Below are 25,238 nucleotides of genomic sequence, written 5' to 3' on the forward strand. Positions count from 1 at the left end.
AAAGGTTTATAAAAAGAAGTTATACGATTGGTTAGTAGCGAATCCATTTTACTCGATTCAAGAGTTCAGTAAATGTGAAGAAACTGTATTTTAAGTTGCAGTGTTCTTTTGTTTCATATATTATTAGGCTGTTTATTATAGTATTAGCAACTGAATGTTTGTAAGTTATGACATTTTTTTCTTTTCCTATCTATGTCTATATGTATGTCTCATTTGGACGTTATCTATTACGTGTAAAGCTCAAGAACAATAAAATATTCTATTGTTGTCTTTCAGTTATTATGGCATTTTCGTATTGGTTTTACATGAATATATAATTTCCGACAAAAATGTGTCTAAATTTCTTTTCGGTTCATCAGTAATTTGAAGAAAAGTCATTTATAACAACAAAACCTACAAATTTACTTCGACCAAACAACAAAAAATTTCAAAATAACACTAATAACAAACTGTCGAATTTACATAAGGAACAATTTACGAAGTTATCACCTTAAGCAGATCTCACAAGTTTCACAAAAGCGCGGAAAATTTCAATAGTGTTCACTTGAACAGACAACTTGTATATTAAAGATTTTATCGTAATATGGTTTTAATTTTCACGACAGTGTCCTTCAAGATTCTTTTTCTTTCTTTTTTATGAAAAAGAAAATATATGTTATTAGTACCTTTGATGAATCAAAGAACTTAGTATGTGTCATCTTATTTGGCAATGTTTCTATTAACTCTTAGTTTTGGTTTCATTTACTTCTATTAGGCGAAAGAAGGCAGATAATAAGTATGAATATGATGATACAACTGTCTGACAAAATAAGAGAAAAAAAAAATACCTTATGGCAACTGATAAATGCGATGCAAACCAAGTTGAGAAGACGAAAATTTTTCACTTCTGAAGTGAATGTTTTAGCACTCAGCCATCACAGTCTGTCTATCTTGAAACTAATATTTCAGCACTTACGCATTTGCAGCGCAAAAAATAGGAAGTGTGAGATCTTAATTTTCGCTATCTCCTAAGATGCAATGTATAAGACATTCTTTCATCTAGGAAATGAGTCTCAATACGTTATCAATTAAATCCTCTTCCAGGAAAGGTAACCAAGAAAAATCTTTGCTGATTAAGGGGAAGAAAAACATCATACCATCGTTATAGGAAGAGAGGATTCGTGGACTAACATATGTAGAATTTAGAGTTAGTTGAGATAAAACTGTGATTATAATAACATCGACGTCTACAATCACGAAGTTAGTGATGAATACAAACATTCCTTTTAGATAGTACCGATACAGTTAAGAACAAGTCCAACTCATATCATCTATTTAATTTTGACATCGTAATAGCTTCTCTACTAATAGGCATATACTATATAGAATGCCAAGAGACTTCAGTACTAGATTTGGAATGTAACCTAATTTAATATTTCTTGTTTTATTTATGTTTTTCAATTAAGGTTCAATATATTTTCGTGTTTTTTGATTCAATAAATCAAATAAATCTACCGCAGCCTACAGGCCCTATATTTTGAGTAAATTAACGTCAAATTTGTCAGCTACTAACGGTTGCGTTGCATGGTATGTATTGTGAAGTGAATTTTTATACCGTTATCATTGTCGTAACAATCCATTTCGGAGATAGGACTTAAACTTTAAGGCTAAGGACCATCCAGGAATTTGGATAACGTTCATTGCCTCCAATACAACTATTCATCATGTGGACCAAGCTAAGATCGAGGTTCCACCATTGAAGTTTGGAAGAATACCAATTACGTTAACTCAAGCAGTTTGAAGGATGCAGAACTAATCATCGTGAAGTTACATTTGCTTTATATCGCTTACCTTTGGAAGCCATACCACCACGTCATCGATTTCCTCAACATCGAAAGAGCACGAGAAACCAGAGCAGTCAAGCAGATATTGTGCTTAGACCTACCCTAAGTCAATTCCCTTTCTCATCATTTTCCTTCTTTTACCTTCCACCCGATCTACTTCTTCCTTTACTTCCCATTTTGTATTTGTCGAGTCTCAATTATACACCCCTAAACATGACCGTTATATTCAATTGATTCTCGTTGCATGAGAGATCTGTCAGTCACTCATCCCTTTTAATCCCCTCAAACTACTTTTGAGCTACATCGGATAATATCTTCCCTGTTGGCACTCAGCCACTACAGCGTATCTCTCGTGAAGCTAATATTTCAGCGCTTAAGCATCTCCAGGGCGAAAAATAGAAAGCATGAGATCTTAATTTTTCGCGATCTCACTTTGTATATGTACATATTTCACTTTGTATATACACATTGTATATATATATATATATATATATATATATATATTCACTTTATATGTTTAATATGATCTATCTTAGACAGGTGCAAGAAGTAGGACACAAATAATGCAAATAAAAATGTGAATTTATTCACCCACTTACTTGTAATTGACGGTTTACTGATATCAGTGCAATAAAATCTAAATTTCAAACCAAGAAACACTAAGAAATGTGACACACAGTTTTTCTTTTTTAAAAAGGAAAACGATCATTGCTAAAAAGAAGAAATGAATTGTACTACCATTTACAACTATTTACCTGATTTTGATGAATGTGTCCCTGATTGTTTCCCTGACTGTGTGAGCTTGTGCCTGTGACATTCGTCGCAGATTACGAACTTCTTGCCGTAAATCTTTAGCCTTCTTTTGGAGGACACGAAGCTGGTTATACATCTCTGGTGTGAGATGTAAATCTGAAATAATATAGTTACGTTTGATTGCAAGGTGTAATTTTCATCAATACATGATCTTCTTTCTGCTACTCTTCATTATAAACACTTGGCAACCTAGATTTTCATGCAAAAAAGCATTTTATATATATATAAATGATCAGCTTATTTACTGTATCAGTATAGATTTTCAGTTTCTTCTCGAAAATGCTCCAACATATTTCTGCAAATTATTGTTTTTATCTATTGTTTATTGTTAGATTTGTTATTTCTGCCGCTAAATATTGGATCAAATTAATAATTGTTAATACGTGTTTCCGGATTATAAGAACTACCTCTTTAAAACATATTGATATTTTGTATTTCTTTATTTTAGAACCCTAGTACGGTCACTGATATGTTGGAAGCTACTTGAAATAAAGACTTGGCGGGCTATGGGTCAAAATAATGGCCTTGGAAGTTCATGCGCTAATCATGTGTCATTCAGCTGAATATGCAGTATCTAGTTCATCACAGTTTATTATTGTTGTTATTACAGTTAGAGTACGTATTCCCATGCAGTCTCAAAAGTTAGTATCTTGGTTCGATTCCTGATAGAAGCAGGAAATTTTTAGTATACAACCAGCATCATGCAGAGACGAGCAATCTTCAATAGTGAAGGGGTTTGACGTATCCCCCAATAATACAGTATGTGGCAAAACAAACAGTACTGAAATTCGCGTACGGGTGGCGCTCAGATGCTATGTGGTATGAGCTATGAGTGCCACATGTGTGCTCAGTTGTGTGTGGACTAGCGTAGTGTGTAGTTGGTGCGAAGATAATGTTACTCACAACAGAGGAGGAGGTACTTATTGTCGAGCAATATTTCCGCTCATACGGTGTGGGGCAGCGTCTCACTGCATGAGATTAGCGTGGACGCCTAGTGTATTGGTCTGGAGTGTTAGCTATGGCATATGAAAATGAAGATTTCATCAGTAACATATGGTTTAGTGATGAAAAGCCATGTGTACTTTGATCACCACATCAATCGACAGTTGATTATTGACCCTGTCTTACATGATTTGTGCGGCTTTTATCGGCCAAAAATTCTGTCGTTATAACAACAATGGATGCAGCAAGACGGAGCTCTTGCCCACACTGCAAGTGAGTCACTTACCCTTCTGTTCACAAGAGTTTGGATATCGCTTGATTTGCTGTGGAACGGATTTTCCATATCCTTCCCACTCCCCTCACCTCATGACTCCAGATGCCTACATACGGGGTATGCTGAAGGAAGCAATTTTACGAACAGATAACTTCCTACCACTATACCGGAGTTAAGAGAAAAGATTCGGTCCTTTGCTTTGTCATTCCAGCAAATCGTGTTTACTAACATGTTCATCGATCTACAGGACCGCTATGAAGAATATGTGCGACATAATGTTCAACATTTTGAACACATGATGTACAGGAATGATTCCTTGTAAATTTACAACATGTGTTGAGTAACATTTAGTTGACATCAATTTGATAACCTTTCTTATGTTTCGTTATGTTGAACAACAAATAAATAAATGTCAACGATGTGATTCAGTACTGTTTGTTTTGCCGCATACTGTAAATCTTCAAATCAACTACAAACCTTCTTGACCTGTACAACCGTGTAATTTTATTAAATTTTTAAGCTCACATTACGACTTTCAGAAACTATTCGAATATTGATAAGGAAACATAACAACAAAATTACAGTTTTAAATTTTATGACTTACTTGTTAGGAAAATATATTACGTTATCAGTTCGCTGATATAGCAAAGTAAGTGAAGCCGGATGCTGCGCTAAGACCACATCTTTACTACCCATCACTTCAACAAAGGTTGATATATATTTTCTGGAGAACACCTGTTTCAAACAGTCACTATCAGCACGGAAATACTGGATGACAAGTATCCACGATTGATGAAACTCTTTTGATTAACAGCCCTCCCCGCTGATCTAGTGTCTAGCGCGCGCGACTTGGGTGCTTCCAGATTCGATTCCCGGTCAATTTGAATCTCTTATGGTGGTTTGGATTCCACCTTGAACTGTAGGTGCACGTCTTACATAGTCTCGGCGTTGAAGAGGGACAGTAAACTTCAATAAACAATCTAATGATTAACAAGAAATAATATCAATATATAAATATTCCAACTATTATATCAAGTAATTCAAACATGAAGATAATTCGTACCTGATGTAACAACAGTTTTACAATTTTTTCTTTCAAAGTAATATTGTGCCATAGCCCTGAAATTTTTTTGTTCCTTTCTTTTTTTTAACTGCAATTTTCTGTCGCCTTTTTCATATTCTCTAAATTGACCTACTTCATAATAAGATAACCATAGTTACACGTAGGAACAGTTCTAGTATATACTTTATACAGATGTAATTCTATCAACGCACAAGAATATAGGACAATTAAAATAATAATAATAATAACACATGAAAAATGTATTAGAAATTTTCAAGTAAGGAATATGTTTCTCAACTCTAAAAAGGAATCGAAAGTTTGAGACCATTGCTGATCGAAAGTGCAAATGTAATTAGCATAGATCATTTTTTTATTTTTTTAACTGGATTTACTATACAACAATCTTTACATCTTCATTTGTAAACAACTTAAAAGCTTTTAATTGCATGAAAATCTAGGCAAGTACGGTAATCTTAAGCATCTGCGGAAGTCCATGGAAAGAGTCCCTTTACTTAAGGTTTAAAAAAGAAAGTGTGTTACATAACTGAAAAAAATATATTTCAAAACGTTTTACAAAATTTCAGCTTGCTCCTGCTGTTAATAATAAACAAATAAGAGGCTAAATTAAATGCTAAAATAAAAAAGAAACAAATAAATCAAAAATAATAGAAGAAAATAAGAAACAAATTAAGAAAAGTTTCCAAACAAAACTGATATTTAAAAAGTAAATCCACCTCGTACTAGTACAAAGCAATTACAAACTGATAACGTAACTCAAAAACATGGAACAAAATATGTATCATTTAAATGCTATTCTCGTGTGGAAATCTTAGGAAGACTACGAAAGAAATCATATTGGTTAATATGCTACACTTACAGTACATCCCTAATTTAAAAGAAATATATTTCAAAATGCTTTATACATTCCTGCTCACTGTTCCTACATCATAAAATGAATTTAGTACAAGCTAAATATTAAAATAAATAATTTATTAGCACGTAAGAAATTAGTACAATAAACATTATTTTCTCCTGCATTTTAAATATTTATTGCAAAGTGCAAATAATATTTTTCTTTCGTATACAAATAATATAGAACTATATTAATTACCTAATCTACAATTCCTACAATTCAAGATTAAATTGCTAACATTGTGTCAGGTTCTCACATACGGCGTTCAAATTTCCAGTATTAAAATTGAAAATACATACAGGCAGAATAAAAGAGAAAAGAAAATATAAGTAAAACAATATAGCTCTCCCCCCTGGTCTAATGGCTATCGCATGCGCCTTTGATCATATGACCTCGGGTTCGATTCCCGGTGGGAGAGCAGAAATTTCACAGTAATTTATTTTCATTATACATTCATCTCCTTTAGCCTAAAGGGCATCACGTGGGACATTAAATTCATTTTAACAAATAAAATGAATACAAAAAGGTAGACTTTGAATTGGGAAAAGTATGCACAAATAACATTAAGTACGAAACAATTATCCTAGACTATTATATTAGCTTAATAAATAAATTAAAATAAATAATATTTGATTATTAGCAGCAATTGATTACTCTATAAAAAGGAGCATATTGAGGAACAAAACTAGAAACAAGAAACCGAACATTTCTTTTCCAACATGTTATGTAAAGTGACTTCAACTAACTTCAATAATATGCAAGTCATATTAAATGATTGTCAGAAAAGTATTTATCTTATGCAGAAATACTTCAAAACACAACACTTTTCTATTTAAAAGTAGAAGAACTCTTTATCAATTGATTGAAATTATCTCTATATATACATACATACATACACAATGCACTTTTAATATATATATATATATATATATATATATATATATATATATGTAAGGGTACTTACTTCTTTGCATACACCCAATAAGACATCTCTAGCCTCAAAAATTTAGTAAATATCCACTATGATTAATTTTAAAAATAATGAAAGTCTTACGTTGGTTAAAACGGAGTTTCTGTGACCCCTTATTTTTTTCAACTTTTTTTGGGTTTAAAATGTAGATTTCGATGAGCTGTGTCCAATGGCACCACTTTTGATTTTTGAAAACGGCCGCTTCAAGGTTAAATTAGGGGTCAAAAATATAAAAAAAATGGGCCATTTGAACAATGCGGACAAGTGACCGACTAGAACAAAATGGGTGTCATTCGATTCGTTTTCACAAGGACATGAATAATTAATACGCCATTTTCCCGAAAATTCTATTTTGTCCCCAAAATTAATGAAAATCCAGGATTTTGGGCAATGCGAACCAGTGATCGACTGGGACAAAATGGGTATCATTCGATTCGTATTCACACGAACATGAATAATTGATATGCCATTTTCCCAAAAATTCTATTTTGATCCGAAATTCACGAAAATCCAAGACCCCAAATTCGAGATTTTCGTTCATTTTCGGGGTCAAAACAGAATTTTTGGGAAAATGACATCAATTATTTATGTTCGTGTTAATATGAATCGAATGACACCCATTTCGTCACAGTCGGTCACTGGTTCGCATTGTCTAAATGGCTCTACTTTTTATTTTTGATCCCTAATTTGACCTTTTAGCGGCCGATTCCAAAAATCAAAAATGGTGCCATTGAACAAGCTCATCGAAATCTACATTTTAAACCCTCTCAAAGAAAGCTAAAAAAAATAAGGAGCCACGGTAACTCCCTTTTAACGTCTTAGTTTATTATCTTGTATTTGCAATTAGATGTTTTCTTAAAAACGACATCTTTTTCGTCCTAAAGAACAACAACTACTAAGTTTGAAATCTTTTCAATTAAATTTCACTGAATTTAATTCATATTATTTTCATCATGACAGTCAATTAGATTCGAAGTTAATTAGTATTTATGAACTACTTTCTACAAACAAATTATTTTTTTAAACATAACAAAGAATTATTTTCAGTAAAAGAATACATTTTAATCGCGCTATTAATTTATCAGAATTATGACAGATATTAATGAATTTAGCAACCTAACATAGAAGTATAGCCATCATTTCTTTAGCGATTATTTCTTTATATATATATTCTTAAAACAAACCTAAATAGAGTTTTCAACCCTAAAAGTTACAAAAAGTTGGCAATAATTCTGAATTGTCTTTGCATATTAGCAAACGAAAGCAATCGATTAGCTATTCGCAATGTTTTCTATGCAGAGATATTTATATAATTGAAATGATGGATTACAGATTTTAATATCTTCATATTGTAAAATATTTAAGGGCAAAAATTAAATACAAAATTCAAGTAATAGTAAATAAAATGCTGTTGAATTAAGTTACAATATTACAGTTTAAGAAATAAAAAACTACAAGAATTTTAAGAATGATAAAAAAAATGGATCAAAATATTGCGATCTTGGCCAATAATTAATTTTTGGATCAGGGGTCACAAAATTTTTGAACGGCCCCTAAATAAAGTTTTCATATTTTCTACGGAATAAGCACATCATATAAGTGATAATTTGGCTTTGGCTACACTGTTTGTAGATCTCCAGATATAAGGCGTACAAGAAAATTTTTGATTACATATATTGTTAGTTTTTGGATCAGGGTCCACCAAATTTTTGAACGGCCTCTAAACCTAGTTTTCACATTTTCTACGGAATAAACACATGATACTGAGTTAAGTGATAAATTGGGTTTGGCTACACTGTATGTAGTTCTCCAGATATAAGACGTACAAGAAAATTTTTGATTGAAATATATTGGATCTTTTGATCAAAAAATGTACAATGTTAAAGATATTGACATGTTCTATTTATCATTATTATTTATTTATTTATATAGGAATAAATCTCAATATAAATGAACTAAGAAGAATTTCTTGATACATGTGTGCATTCGGCGCCTCTTATTATCCTGTTAAGTTATGGTAATAAATTAACAACGCACAAAATTGAAGGAACGTTTTTTAAAAAAAATACTATTAAAAACAAATCTTGATTATTATAAAAAATTGACCTATCTTTTTATTTATTCCTAATATGTACTTCGTCGTCTTACGATTTACGTTTTGCGTCAATAGCATTAATTCATAGCTAAGTACGAAATATAATGTGACATAATTATAGCTTGTTTTTTCTTGTATCCTTACCAGTTTCAACATTATGTTTGAGACTTACTATGTAATATTTTCTTGAGATATGATACTTTTTACGATACGCTGGTGCTGGAAATGATAGTAAATGCCATTCAAATGTATTTCTTTTGGAATACATTTAAAGAACTGAGAAACAAGCATCTGTGTATTTACGTATATTTTTATTATAGGCAAGCATTTCTTTGTTCTACATAAAAGGCAAATATTTACACTTAGACTCCCGAGTAAATATGCCGTTTAAATAATACAATAGATATGAGTAATATGGCTATTTCTTCTTTGCTAGGTTTATATATACAGTATATATTCTAAATTTTACATTCCACCAATAAACACCAGGATATTAAGTTTAGGTTAACAAGGACAGCTGATGGTAAGAAATGCCAACTATGGAATGCCAACTATGACAAACAAAAGGTTAAAAGGTGCTGTTAGTATGTATTTTGTTTCTTTGTTATTTGTGCTGAAAAGTGACTGAAAGATGAGTACCTCTGTACAGATGCCTGCCTTCATACTGTCCGGGCGAAAGAGATACAGGTTTAGGAGGGGGAGCAGGTTTGTGCCGATCTCGCTCTGGAAGGTATAAGAATGATGCCTGATAAAGTGACGTCATAGGTTTATAATATTCTAAACCTTGTGCTTGATACTAAATTTGCCTACATCATTATACTATATACACATATCTAACTACTACGTTAATTTCTAATCACAAAGAATATATGCGTATATATATGTACACAAGTATAACCAAAATATTGGTCTACAACATATTCATATAATGACATAAATATATTACTGTACATAAATACAAGAAATTTTTTTTACAACTACATTAATAAATATATATAGTATAAACAATATTCCCATAACACCCTTTCAATATTATTTTATAATAACAAAAAAGGAATTTTGTTATAACTCACTGAAACTGTTGTATTGCGTAATTACAAATATTTTGAAACTTATATGATTTAAAAAAAAATAGAATGGAATTTGTTTTTCTTCCAAATCAATGTATTACACACAACCACATGCCAATATAATCTAATGAATACTGATTTAAGTGTTGCCTCTTATGGAGGCAGGAAATGCCTAAACTAGTTGTGCAGATACTTTTGTTGCTACAGAGTTTAGAAAAACTTAATGATAAAAACTAAAGTGCAAAATGGTAGTACTACACAAAAAAAGAATAAATAAATGAATAAAGAAATAATACTTGGTGCTTTGATGAATGTTTGAATGCTTACAATCCAAACAAAGAGCTAAGATGATGAAAAAAAGACAAAGTAAAGAAGAATTTTTTTAAAAAAAAAGCTACAGAAGAGTTAATTTTCTGATTACAAAGTGCTTGAAACATCAGTGACAAAATGGACATCTATGATTTCTTTTTTTTCAATTGTTAATACCTTGCGATGATGTTCTAGGCAGAGTCGAAGACTTAATGGCTGGTTTTGGAGGTTTAGTATCCGCTGAGCATGTTGTAAGAAAAATAAATGTTAGTACAGATTTGATAGTTAAAAAGTGTTTCTACTTCTTCATGATTTTCTCTAAAGTTTTTTTTTTTTTTTTTTTTTTAACACACACAGACTCATATCATGCGTTCACTCTAAATGACACACATACATGTGCAAATGTATACATTCACTCAGACACACAGATACACGCACATATACATACATACATACAGACAAACAAATAAAAATAGGAAAGCTTAATTCCCAACCCAAAGTGAGTAGTTTTTTTTTTAAAAAGAGATGTATAATTTAACTAGTTAGATCTATTTCTACCCGCGAAATAAAAAAAAATATATATATATGTAACTCACTTTTTTTTTTTTTTTAACACGACAATACTCTATATACAATAACAAATGCATTTAAATAAGGCAAGGGTTATCACATGTCGTCAAAAGCTTAGTGTGGTCCTGAGTTTGTCTCTTAATAAAAAGCCGGTCTCCATTAGCAAACAATAACGGTACTTAATCATTATTATTATTAAATAAATCAGATTTGGATGCAATGAAAAAAAAATAGCTTTGGTCGAAATTCCATTACATGCGGAATAAAGTGCTTTATCTTTTTACGAAAATAAGTAAATACCTGTAGAATTTTGACAACGTGAGTTTATGTCTTACAAAGAGGTTCGTAACGTTTTTCACCAATTATATTGCTTGTGGCGCTATATGACCGTTTGAACTGAAAGAATGTTCCAAAGGTAAACTAGACGCTTGTAATTTATATCCGATATCTTAATGTGCACTTTCACAGTCTCACTTGAGCTTCATTGATGTTGGTGCTTTCACGAGTCTTTAATTGTATTATAATTGCCTTCATCCAATGACATATAGGGACTTTGCTTTCAGACTGTCCAACTGCAGATTTATTCACATTGACTTTTTTAAAGACATGGCATAGTCGATGATCGGAAGATGTAAGATCCAGCGATCTTGGAAATGGTGATACCAATCTAACGGCTCTAAACTTTTTATTCATACAGTTTCTAGCAGGTCTGGTATCGTGTACATGAACTTCATCTTGCTGAAACGTCCTGTCTAGGACTGACCTTACGTGAGACGCGGACTTACAGCTTTACGTAGGACCCAAACCACATGAGTCCCCACCGGGAATAAACAATATCGAGAATCCCTAAGTATCTTAATCTAGGTATTAGGAATCTTTACAGTTATTGACAATTTAGGTTTAAGCCATATTACATGTTGAGCCTTTTTCTGAACAGACACCACAAATGCCATCTGATAATGCATTGAGACAAGTGAACAACGTAAAACGCAGTGTTACCAGAAAGAAAATTTGGAAAAGTCAAGACTATATTTTGAAGTTCTTCCGTAGTGAATCGATCAAACAGTAATAGCACTGGGGCCGACTGAAAACAGGGAAGACCACAAACATTCAGTATTACACATTTTCCAATTAAAAGGAAGAAATCCGACGACATTTCTTATTTATTTAAGTGCATTATAATATTACTAAATCATTAATACATTAAAAACTCACAGTAATTATATGTAAAGTGGGAATTATTTGGTTTTATAAAAGTAAATTGGGCTTTATGAATGTCAATTTCAGGTTTCGGAATAGATTTTAATATCTTCGAATAAAAAAAAAATCATAATTAAACCGATCAAGATGTAGTACTACAAGGAAAAGGTAATACATACATGCTCAGTGCCATTTAAACAGATACAAATTTACGTATAGACACATATATCAGATACAACCAGAGAAGAGCATTACAAATGTATAAATACTCTATTCAGCTGGCAGATTCTTTCGGATGAAGATTAGAGAAAACAAAATAAAACAAAGTAAATAAATACGTAATATTCTGCCATTACCATCACGATACTACGAACCCTATGTAGTAAAACATAATTCTTTATGTACCTACGTATTAATGGTATTTATAGTTCTCAGGAAATGTGCATACTTACTTCGTATTACGTTAACACACTAATAACTTTGAAAGGAACAGATCAATTTAAGTAAAGTTTTAGTAGCTATAATACAAGTAGAAAATCACGTTATCTTTATCAACGAAAAATATACTCGAATTGATTTTCGCTTCCAAATTAATGACAGAACACCTACGCTAAGCACTTTTATAAGCCACTGTAACTCAGCCTGATGTTCAGATATTGCATCGAACCTTATGAAGTTTCACTTACTTCCCTTCATATATAAATGCATCCATACACATACACACACACACGCACACAAAACACATTTATACACACATACATACAAAATATATATATATGTAAATAAATAAATTACATAAATTAGAACTAAACGTGGAAGAAGCATTTGCCTCACTCATAGCAACAAAGAAAAAAATTAAAACCTACAGGAATGAGTTAGTTTATGCACGAAATATAAATTCCTCAAGGAGAGCTAAAGTTTAAAAAAATATAGCTAACCATGAAAATGATGATTGTTCGAATTATGTGCATGAGTTGTCACAAGTAATAATAATAATAGCTTCCCCTTTCCTACAGAAATAATTTATAATCACTTTTTTCTTTCTTTCTTCTTGCTTTGAAGTCAACATCTAAATGAAGCAAGCATTGACATTTGACAGAAGCAGTGCTAGCCATTAATAAGTTACAATAGAAATATATGATTCTTCGATAGCAAGTATACGAGACTGACAACAGTAGCTTAGAAGGCTTCTACGGCAGAGAACTAATATTTATATATTTTTGTTAGTTACAAAACTACTTTCGTTTTAAGATGTTACGAACAAATAATAAGAAAAAGCCTACTAAACATATTTGGATTATTACCTGTATGTTGAGGGGAATGTTGTTTTGGGGAGCTCATATCAGGTGGTTCATCGCTAAATGACACAGATTTTTCAAAGGAGACAGATTTGTCTGCAAGGAACACAAATCATTAGCATGAAGAAAATTATTGGCGCTAAAAGCAAATTATTTTGATACAGAAAAATCAAACGGAAAGAAAACTTATGATGCTGCCTGTGTAGCATTATACTAATCTTCTACTGCACATTAAAAAGAAAATCTGTATTTGATCCAGGATTGTCTACAAAACAGGTTGTACCAAAAAACCTATGAACCCGCCAATTTTAGAATTATGATGAAGTAGGATGACGCAAGCAAAATCGTCTGTTTTGTTATTATAAACCATAGCTAAGGTAACATTTAAACGCCATAATCATTGATCATTTAGTTTAGTACTTAGCTTCCAATTATTGAAATAATAATAACAGGAGTGTTAATTTATGAGAACTATTAAAATGAATCAAACGCGGCTCACCAAAAAAGCACAGTAACTTGTCCATTTCATATTTGTAATTTGAGTGTTATCTAATGTAGAAACGTATAATAGGCTTTTTTTTTTTTAATGTTGTTTTCATATCTATGAATCTAACTCCATTACAAGTATACTTAACTTGCTAAATGCATTGAGTTTGTTATTTGCATTTTAAATAACAAACTGATATCACTGATTTAATTTGTCCTAATTTAAACTACTTGAAAATTATTTTACACATTTCTCTTGAATGTATCCTTTGTATTCTAAAGATATGTAAATGTAACATCTTAAAAGTATTTATAAGAAACCCACATTAAATTAATGGTACGATATATATACTGTATTTAGAACCAACGAGATGAATTCATTCATTCTTCTGATGAGAATTTCTTATTTTCGCCAACTTTAAAATGTAAATAATGTACTCAATTTATGACGACAGATTTTTTGTTACACGGTTTAGAAAGAGTAACATAAGTTTACTTAAGAGACTGTTTCTACAGATATATATGTATATATATGACACTTATTTATTCATTATCCTTACAGCACATACATTAAATAGGTGCATTGGTTTTCTGTACATCCTGTGAAAACTACAAAACTAAATACTCGCAAGTTAACAAACTATAAATGATACGCAAAACGAAACAAGTAGCATTTCTTATTAATTCTGCAAACGATTACTTCTACCACTTTTTTTTTAAAAAAAAAAAAGATAAAAATCGTTATATTTCTTTTAAAAATTATCACAGATTATCGAGATCTAAATTTATATAATATAGGCAGCAATTTCAATTGATATAATTGTACACCAAAGTTTTACTGTAAAATTCATAATAGAGAACAAAACAGAAAGAGCAAGCCAACACAAAGAACAAATACAAAAAAACCAAGCTCTACCTTTGCCTAGCTTGGGTGGCTTGGTGTCTGGCCGTAAATATGTTTCATCTGGAAGGAAGCAACATATAATAGGATTAAGGTAGGTCCTTTAAATATATTGTTTCTTTGCTATTTTGATTTCTGATTTGAAAAATAATTCTTTATGATATTGACTACTGAGGCAATAAATGTGTGAAATTTCTAAGTTGGAAATATATATTTATATTTCTTTTAATTTTTTTTTATTATTTACTTCTACTCAAATATTACAAGCTAAACTCTTACCTCTACTAAGATTTAATTACATAAGATACAGTCATAGAAAAAAAAATCTTGATTATTCCAATATAATGAAACATATACATTATATTTAAGCCATACGAATTTCGTTTTCCATTATTTAAAAATAAATCAGGAAAAACCAACAATTAGTTGGAAAAATTCTGGCCAAGTAATACATACCAATAAGATAAAACATGCAATGAAAGGAGTATATATATAAATATGCAGATATAAACATATATATTTATTAATGTGTAAATTGTATTAGGGATTAGTAAAATTTGTTAGTACTTGCTTATACATTGCAGAGGAAAGAAATTAAAAGTATTTGGAGATACAAGGATTCAGAGCTTCACAGATTACGAAACACTTTGCAAATGTCTTTATATTTAAATTTCCGAGTATATTTATGATTTGAATTGTATTCTAATGATTTATCAATATTCTAATTCAGATCTCTCTTGATCTTCTTGAGAAACATTTTTCTTTAAAGACTCGTACGCGATAAATACAAAAAATAGTTTTGTTACAAAATAAACTGAATCCAATAAACAAGGATTCATTATACATACGATATTTCAAATATTTAATTCTGAAATTATGCAAATTATATCCTTACGCGAAAAAGTTTTCTTTGGTATATTTAACAACTTTCTTTCAATACGATATACATTCTGTTGGAAGCATTAGCTCTTTTTTTGGAACTATTGTAAGGTCTTTTGAATCTCCACAATAATAAGGTCTTTTGAATCTCTATTATTGTGTTTAATAATATGTGAAAGCTCTTTGTTTTCAGAGGGATCAATTGAGACAAACAAACCTGGGAGAGAAGCTGAGCTTGAGCTAGACTGTTTATCATATTCATCCGCTGAAAATCAAAAACAGGGAGAAAAAAGGGCTATTAATTTTGGGCATTGACAAAAAAACACTGTCAGATCATTAAAAAAAAGCCACTGCTAATCTAAGAGAAGGATCATTAGGATAGGACTAAGAAGCAATTTGGGACAAGGTACATTTCTCAGATAGTTCTTTTTTTTTGTTGTTCTTTATAATGTGTTAATGTTGTTAATTGTGCAATGAACTAAGTTTTCTATTTAAGATCTTTTATTTCTAAATCTGAGTTAATTAGTATTAATAACATGTTTTTAGTGCGACTACTACAATTCATTAAAAATATTTGAAGTGTTAATTCATATTTAAAAAAAACATGAAGAAATCGCGATTCAATAATGTTTCATTTTTTTTATATACTTACCTAATGCAATACAACAACGCATAATTTACAAATACACTACCAACCAAGCTCATTGAACAAGGTGAGCTTTGGATTCTGAGTCTTATTTTGTATGTATTCTGTACCCTACGAAACGGCACATCCCTCCTGAATAACACTAGCTACTACAGTAATTTACTATCTTATCTTTAAATTTCATACATTAGTAGTTCTTTAATTTTCTTATGCGTTTGAGTTTATATTACTAATTTATAAATTATTAATTGTTGGAAGGGGGAAATCACCAGTACTTTGTACCAGCAGTTATAGTCTTTTAGTGGCTAATCACTGTTTCTGTTTATATGGCCAATATTTTTAGTATCAGATTTACACCAGCAGGATGGAACAACATTCATGATCTTGCTTGCACAATAGTTTATTTTATTAGATGTTAATTAACTTAATTGTTAGTGTGTTATCACTTATATACATCTATAATATTAGAAAAGCACTTCTATGAATAAAAAAATACAATAGAATGAAAGGAACTAACATTTAAAGTATTTAAAAACTATTCGTCAAATGTTTCTGCTCTTTTAAAAGAATAAAATCTTTATTATACATGTGTGTGTATATGTGTGAAGATATACTTAATACATGAAGTAGGAAGGGAAAGCCAGATAATGATATTTAAGTCTTCGAGAAAGTAAATGGATGATAATACCATAAACAAGACACATAATGTTAATGAAAAGCAGATGAAAAAAAATAAGTAGCTACATATGTCATTCGTATTTTGATTTAAAATGTATCTACAAACATTTCACATTATCCTTTGTTATTGAAAGGGTGTATGACTTCTTATAAATTCAGACATAACAATTATCTTTAAAAAATATCATATCTCTAATAAATTAATAATAATAATAATAATTGTCTGTTAAATTAATCTGTAAAGAATCAAACTCATTCGTAATATGTTTTTTCTATCAGGTTACTAACATAATTTTAATGTAAATATATTCTGTACAGGGAAAATGTTTACCTTAAACAACTTAACTATACACCAAAAAATATTATGAATCATCTTACGAGGCCCCATCACGGCGAAATTAAAATACCCTAATTTTACAGTAATTATGTGATATCTTCAAATAGATAAAAGATAATCGAAAAGTGGAACAAGAGCTCCCTAGACAATATTATTTTACATGTGATACCGTGATCACGACTCGCTTATCTGCTTTCGATTTCCAGCCATTTAGAAAATCGGCATTTATTTTCGAGTTTTTAAATGGCTGCAAACGGAAAGCTACTAGGTGACTCATGATAACGGTACCTCATGCAAAATCATATTGTCTAGCGCGCTCTTGTTCCACATTTCGATTATCTTTTATCTATTTGAAGATATCACATAATTACGTAAAATTAGCGGTATTTTAATTTCGCAGTGATTAGGCCTCTTAAGTTTATAGTTCTAGGTTTGTATTATATTTACATTTTTGTTTTCTTTTCTTCACACCTACACACGATACAAGATACTTGTCCCTTATTTAAGAAACAATTATAGTTCAAAAAGCAGTTCTGTCATATGTGATAAGAAATTTGTCAGTGAATATTATACATATAAATCAATCAAATAAGAAACATTTAAGGAAAATATATAAATGAAAATAAACAGTTTTAACGTAACGACAACTAAAATTCATTATTATTTTTATTGTCAAGCTGCATATATAAATTACTCTACATGTTGTGATACAGGATTCATTTACAACTATACAACATTAGAAAATAAGGTATAAAATAAGATTATTTATAAAATATAGAAGGGACAAAGATCTTCAAGAAAATTACGTTTGATTTGTTGAGAAGCTAGATTCTACGGGGACAATTGTGATATTAAAACATCTACGACTTACCACACTGAAGATTACGCTCAAAAACATAAATATGAATATACGCATGTAAGATTTCACAAAATACAATATGGTTAAAAACCTAGTTCGAATTAACAGTACAATTCTTCGAATCCAAGACAGTTTTTTGTCAGATTTTAGGCAACCAAAATTTAGATGCGCTTTAGATTAGATGTGTGTATACGGTACTACAATATACGTATTTTATGCACCTACAACATAGAATCTACTGCAGTCTCTTATACCGGCAATTATAGATCGCTCTTCCGAAAGGAAAGAAAAGAAAACCCTTCCTCTTGTCCAGTCTGTCTTCTAAGGAATCGGTAGTGATCACAAACTTTAAGCCGGCTGCTTTGTAACTAGATTCGGAGTATTCGGACAGGCTGTGTTCTAGACATGGCTTCTATACAAAGATTAAATCTATTTTTTCTTAACGTTCCTTACAATTAGCTGCGTTACAACAATCAACATTTCGTTTTACTGATGAGGAAGTGTTTAACGATTGTTTCCTCTTTCATTTTCCCCTTTAGGACAACCATGAACATTTTACAACAAATAATAATTCATTTGTTGTCAGTTTCGTAATCGAGAAAGTGTGGGAGTAGAATCTTGATGTTTCATAGTACATATTCAGGTTGGTTGACGGGATGCACTTGTAGTAAGGTAGCAGGATAATAGAGAAGCAAAAGCGCTATTCATGTGATGCAGAATTAAAACCTAAAGTATTCAGTGTGCAAAAGAGTTTGCAAACCGTGAAGCTGGACGAAGATTTACTGCTAGTGAAGTGTACGTTCGACGTTGGAGAAATCATCTAAGACAGTTATTTAGTTGGAAAGCAACGAGATAGTCACTCTCTAGACCGAAAGAAGGTCGACGTTCGGAAGTTAATGAGGTTGTTCTGAAGTTCGTGAGAAAGCAAAGATCAGCAGGATTGCTCATAACCTGCGACTCGTTATCGCTTAAAGCTTTGGATGTTACAAGAACGCATGGAATTTCCCATGCAAACTTACAGCAAGTAGCAGTTAGTGTGACAAATTTATGAGGAGAAACGTAAAAGAACAACAATTTGTCAGAAATTACTAGCTGATTTTGGAGAGAAGCTCGTTAACTTCCAACGTCATGTTATCAACTTACAAAACACGCACTATTGCAGTCTGGGACACTTAGGGAATGAAGATGAAACACTAGTGCATTTCTACATACCACGAAATCACACAATTTATAAAAGAAATGCCCGTGAAGTCCGTATTAAAACAACTGGATATGAGAAGCAGAAAGTCGCTGTTTTACTTTGTGTCACCGTTGACGGTCATCAGCTACCGCCATATATTGTGCTGAACAAAAAAACAGTACCAAAGAACGAGATGTTTCCAAAGAATGTAATCGTCCGTGCATAAAAAAATGCTTGAATTATAGAGGAACTCATGAAGGACCGTGTAAAAAGTGTATGGAATATACGACCTCTTCTGAAAAAAACGAAGCATCTTTGTCCTGTATTTGAGGATCATATCACGGAAGACATGAAAACTTAGTTAGCTGAGAATCAGTGCGATTTGGTAGTAATTCCAAGAGGCATGACAAGCCAACTATAGCCCGTGGACCTGTCAATTACAAAACCATTCAAGGCGAATGTGCTTATGCGGTACGAGGCTTGGTTGACATGTGAAGACCACACCTTCAGGGAAGATCAAAAGGGTGTATGTTTCCATGATTGCTCACTAGATTTCCCATGCCTGGAAAGATCTCTCTCCTAATATTGTAACAAAAATCTTTCAAGACGAGTTCTCAGACCCAATGCTCTCTCGATGGGTCAGAGGACAACCTGTTGTGGGAGAATACAAGTGAACCTGATTCCAAAACGAGTACTGCAACGCATTCTTCTAATGATAGTGATAGTGAATGACACAAACTTGTAATAGCAGAAGTTACCAATGTTGCAAGGTAAAATACCGTATATTTATAAATAAACACTAAACACGTATCCTATAAGTGTTTAAATAATAAACACCGCACGGGTTAAAATATGATCATCTTTGTGCATTTTTCTGCTCCTTAAATTCGAAGATTTTTTTTTCTGAAAAAAATGAGGCCAAAATTCAGGTGTACCTTACATTTGATAGTGTCTCGGATTCGAAGAACTACGGTATAAGCATAATTTCCCATTATTTTATTGGAAATCTAAGCACTGCTTAAAGATGAAAATTATAATACAATCCTTATTATATGATTTTTGCATGCATTTAGATAATATAATGTATTGACAAACAGGAAATGAAATACGAGAAAAAATTACTTGATTAATTCTGGATAAAGTAAATTGCAGTAGTATTAGTTGCTGATGCACACAAGCATATATCAGTGGTGTATGTACAAAATTAAAATTTTCAAAGAATAACCAAGGATTTTTTTCTTCAAATCGTCCTATTATTTAAATAGTAAAGTGTATTCACAAGTAGGGCTACAATGATTAAATAACGCGTAATCATTTCTATAATTTTTCAGATAAATGTTTCAGAAACGAACTGCACGTTAGTAATTAGTGACATCATAACTAATGTTTCCTTGCTGCATTTACAAGTATAGTTAAATTACTCTAAATCGCTAAACGTGACTGAAAATCAGGGGATGTTTCTTCAGGGGAAGTAACCAATTTTGAGGTTCGCACGAACACGGTAAGTTCAACTTTTACCTTTTTATGTCTTTTATATATTATCATTCTGTTGATGGAGTAGTATTGTGACAAGCTTATGGAATTCAAAATTATCCACAATAGTTAGAATTACACATTCTATAATTAAAACTCTGCATTGTTTCGAGTCTCGTAACACACTAAATACCCGAACGGAATTACAACTGCTAACGGAATTGAAGCAATTACGCTAGGTTGCGGTTACTTTTCTCTGTATATTTGTCGTCAAACGGTAAATGATATTAATATACTTCTCCAACTTACCAGCATTACTCCCCCCCCCCCCTCCCGCAAATATTTACTGACTTATTTTAAAGCGAGGGAGTTTTGAAAGCAGTTCGATGAAACTGAAATTATAACACCATGCAGTAGATTCCTTGCGCTTCGTCCTCGTTCGGCTTTCAATGTATTTCGAGACCATCATATTTTTACGTCAAAATCCATTCACGGTTCTTTAAATCGATGATAATAATAATAATAATTATCTTTATCAGTACAGTGGCGTTTTAGTTTGTCAAATATATGTGTTTGTAATTTATGCAATAGTAGATCCACTGGCATTTCATCTATAATCTTTGAACTGATTTCTCTGCAGCATATGTTACACACCGAAATATTGTCCATATTTTTCTTGTAACTCATGTAAAAAAAAATTAGCTTCTACTATAAAAAAAGTCGTTTATGTTACCTGATGAATATTATATAGTTAAAATAGGTTATATTTTTAAATTTTAATTCTACATTTTTCTAGAATTTTATTTAATAGATTTATACTTACCATTTCTATAGGCGTCTCGAGGACCAGGCACTTGAAGGAATTCTCGAGCAGCATTATCGACCATTTCTCGACCAGGGACTGGTCGTCCTTGGGTTAAAGCCTTCTGCACCAATCCAGTTAGGTTGGCCAACTGCCGCTCCATGTGCTCTACTCGCAACCTGCAAATAGCATTAGTCAACTATTAGAAACAAAGGAAAACGTTAAATTGTGTAAAATATAGCCTTACCTTCTGCAAGCAGTTGGAGGTTTAAAATTTTGACTGAATGCAAGATACTCATAAGAAATAACCTGAATTAAATTGCACACAAATGCTATACCATACATAAAAATAATTCAAGTAACAGTCTCCCCTTGTATCACGAAGTAGTTAAACTTCAATCAAGCTTTACAGTGTGTATTGAACCCTTTGTCGATGACTTACAAATGCTGTTAAACTAGATATATATCTGCGGCTGAGAGGTAAACTATGCCAAATCACTTTTTGGCCGAAATTGAGTTACCATATTTTTCTTTACTTACATTAGTACAAGGGACACTAGGAACGTTTCGAGATGTGGACAACTGAAACGCAGGAAGTGAACATTTTTTCCCCGTCAATAAACAATCGACGCAAGTCAAAAAACATTGTCTTGCAAACACTTTTCCCTTCTCCTGTGAAATTAATATTTTATGACATACTACTTTACTTCTCAGTCCCCAATATGTGAATATTTCTCCTTTCCTGTGGAAACTTTCTGAGAGAGAAAAACGTAACAATCTCAGGTTTCAAAACTGAAATAAACTAGACTTCTCGAAGAAAGCATGATGTCTAGTTTATTATATTATCACTGTTTTGATTTAATATACTTCCTGTGAGTAAAAGTTGAAATGAATTTCCTGAACACTGTAATTCACTTTTCAACCAGTTGTAAAAACTAACCATTATAAAAGTTCCGACCCATACCCTCGAAATAGGGTACGGGTGTAAACTTCTCTACACTCAGGTAGTACTGATACCTTTTTCTGATGTCGATGCTTTCGCAACTCTATTCCCATTTTTGGCATAACCATTTCGTAAAACCTTACTCTTATGGCAATAAAGTATAACAGCAAAATGGGCCTCTGTTTCTCATACTGGATGCAACATGCACAGAAACAAAGTCTCCACCCTATAACTCATCATTTTCTCGTCTTACAAACGTATTTAAGGTATTTACACCCTGCATACAAATCACAAAAATGTAGAAGGACCACATTCACAAATCATAGATATCTAAAAGTCATCAAAGGCCTTCACTCCGAAATTTGATTTCACCACCAATTTAGATGTTGGCAATCTACCAAATTTAGAACTTACAGCAAAAGGCCTCTTGTCGAGCCTGTTCAAATTACTCAACCCCCTTTGCCACTTGAAACGTTCAAGTTTACCCCCGTACTCCTATTTGGGGGAGGGGTCTATAACACACAATTGCAACCCCTTAAAATAATGACGGACGTGTTTTTGCGTTTTGTCATATTCGCAGTCATTTCGAAGATACACAGGGTGGCAACGGACTTTATGGAAGCCCTATATATATATATATATATATATATATATATATATATATATATATATATATATATATATATATATATATATATATATATGTGTGTGTGTGTGTGTGTGTGTGTGTGTGTCAAGAGTTTTAAAATAGCATGAAATTTGTTTATGAAGGACCTTAAATCAGAATAGTATAAGCCTATAAATTGTGGGCATTGCACTGTCTTCAAGAAGACTAATTTATTTCAATTTTAAGAAGTGAGTTTGTTAGTTTTTCTCTCAAAAGTTCCGTCACGTATGTCTGCAGAATAGTAGCTTTTAGAAATCATCGACAAAGATGTCAGCGCACACCGAAACCGTTTAATTGAAGTTGAGCTACTTTGAGACACACTTTGAGATACAAGGTTCCTATTTGAATTAATCTGGACTTAAACTTTTGAGTTTGAAACTGACGGATTGTTCATATGATCATAGTCGGTTAAAAAAAGTCACTGTCGAGATGAAATTCAAGTTAGTAGTTTCCTTTGAGGGTACTGTTATTGTTGAACATTAATCACAGTAGGAGCACAGCATGGTGAATCCATCAACTTCATGGTCTATTTGTCATCTGCTGTACACAATACCAACAACATTATGTTAAAATAAAGCATGTCACCATCAGAGCTAAAGAGATCAACCTAATTTTCCCTTAATAAACGAACTATACTGAATCCAATCTTATAAAATAAAAACAACTACTTCACAAACAAAACTTGTTTTTATTTTATGCTTTACACAAAAACCAAGCAATAAGCAGACAGAATCGAAACAAACATATCTACACAACAAACTTATCTAGTTATATAACAGTAACTCTATTTGTCTCATTTCTTAAATATATATGGCAAGCAATAATGCTAAATACACGATTTTTATTTAAAATAAAATTTACGATTTATAACATGAAATGTAAAAGTAAGTAAATCATCGTTTAATCCCTTGAACTTTACACAGATTCTGTGATCAACAGGGTAGTATTTATTCTAAACTTGATAAATATTTAGAATGGGGAGTTGCAAAGCATACGGGAATTCCTTTTACTGATTCAATTAAACAATGTTGGCTATCATTGAATAAAAAATCTGTCAGCTGTTCTCTACTTGTAAGATATTAGACACAGACGCAACATATTCACGTATTGATCGTACAGATTTACACACGCAAATAATGTAATCTACATCATAACGAATATTGAAAAAACTCGTGTAGTTAACCTAAAATATGTTACACCAGTGGTTCTCAACCTAAATTCTACCACGACCAACATTTTATCACATTCTCTTGCCAGCGACCACCTTATAATTTCTGGTTTGTAATAACTTGTGTGGGATTTTTAATATACCTACTGTGGAGATCTCACGATATGCATCTATTTTTATAATAGTAGAATCCATTTCTTGTAAATAGTGGATACAGTAACTTCCCTAAAACCGAATGGATTAAAACCAAATTTAGTCAGTTCATTCATATTACAAAATCGAATCCGATCAGTCATACTGTTCAAAATGGAGGCCATTTGAAAATTTTAAAACTTCGTTAGTCCCTTAGTTTTGGTCATATGATAAAAAATACAGTGATTTCTAATTTTGGTTTAAAAAATTTGGACAGTTGTTAAAAACGTTATTGAGTATATTAATTTTCGAGAGGCTGCCACTTTGACGTACCTCATATTGTTGCGAATTTGGTACATAGTTGCGTATGTGTTTAGTATCACCAAAAACTGTTAAAAACGGTTTGTTTATATTTAAAATTTAGGAAAAAGTAGGGAAATCACACCCTGCTCAGGTATCTCATTAGCTTTGAATTTTAATTGTATTTCAATATGCAGGTTTTGTTGCACTTGTATTTTTCTGGTAGGCCTACTTGAATATGCATTTCTCATTAGTTTCATATCGTACCTCTTTCATTTAAATTGATTTTTAAACAACTCTGCATCTGTTGGAAATGTTTAACTCCTTCCTTGTGTTCGACGGAATAATCCGTCAGGAGTACTTGTTGCGTATTCTGTGTTTGACGTAATATTACGTTCATTTACAAGTTTACAAGTGCGATCATCAGCGTACAAAGTTTGGTTGAAA

General features: G+C 31.7%; 1 protein-coding gene across 25 annotated transcripts in view; it reads right to left on the reverse strand.

The window, feature by feature from the left end:
* The window catches only part of LOC145668871 (coiled-coil domain-containing protein AGAP005037-like), a 1,021,830-nt gene that overhangs the window by 59,520 nt on the left and 937,072 nt on the right, over window positions 1-25,238 (reverse strand). For 20 of the 25 annotated variants that reach the window (XM_081737111.1, XM_081737106.1, XM_081737121.1 and 17 more), the window contains 7 exons: window positions 21,603-21,760; window positions 15,824-15,871; window positions 14,743-14,790; window positions 13,347-13,436; window positions 10,450-10,512; window positions 9,533-9,616; window positions 2,579-2,732 (listed from right to left, as the gene is read on the reverse strand). In XM_081737111.1, the coding sequence (XP_081593237.1) occupies window positions 2,579-2,732; window positions 9,533-9,616; window positions 10,450-10,512; window positions 13,347-13,436; window positions 14,743-14,790; window positions 15,824-15,871; window positions 21,603-21,760 (645 nt within the window). The remainder of the gene's footprint in view (window positions 1-2,578; window positions 2,733-9,532; window positions 9,617-10,449; window positions 10,513-13,346; window positions 13,437-14,742; window positions 14,791-15,823; window positions 15,872-21,602; window positions 21,761-25,238) is intronic. The other 5 variants (XM_081737113.1, XM_081737114.1, XM_081737115.1 and 2 more) reach the window with 5 other exon arrangements.

Source organism: Thermobia domestica, chromosome 13, assembly GCF_964235325.1.
Source record: "Thermobia domestica chromosome 13, izTheDome1.hap1.1, whole genome shotgun sequence".
In the NCBI taxonomy this organism is placed as follows: domain Eukaryota; kingdom Metazoa; phylum Arthropoda; class Insecta; order Zygentoma; family Lepismatidae; genus Thermobia; species Thermobia domestica.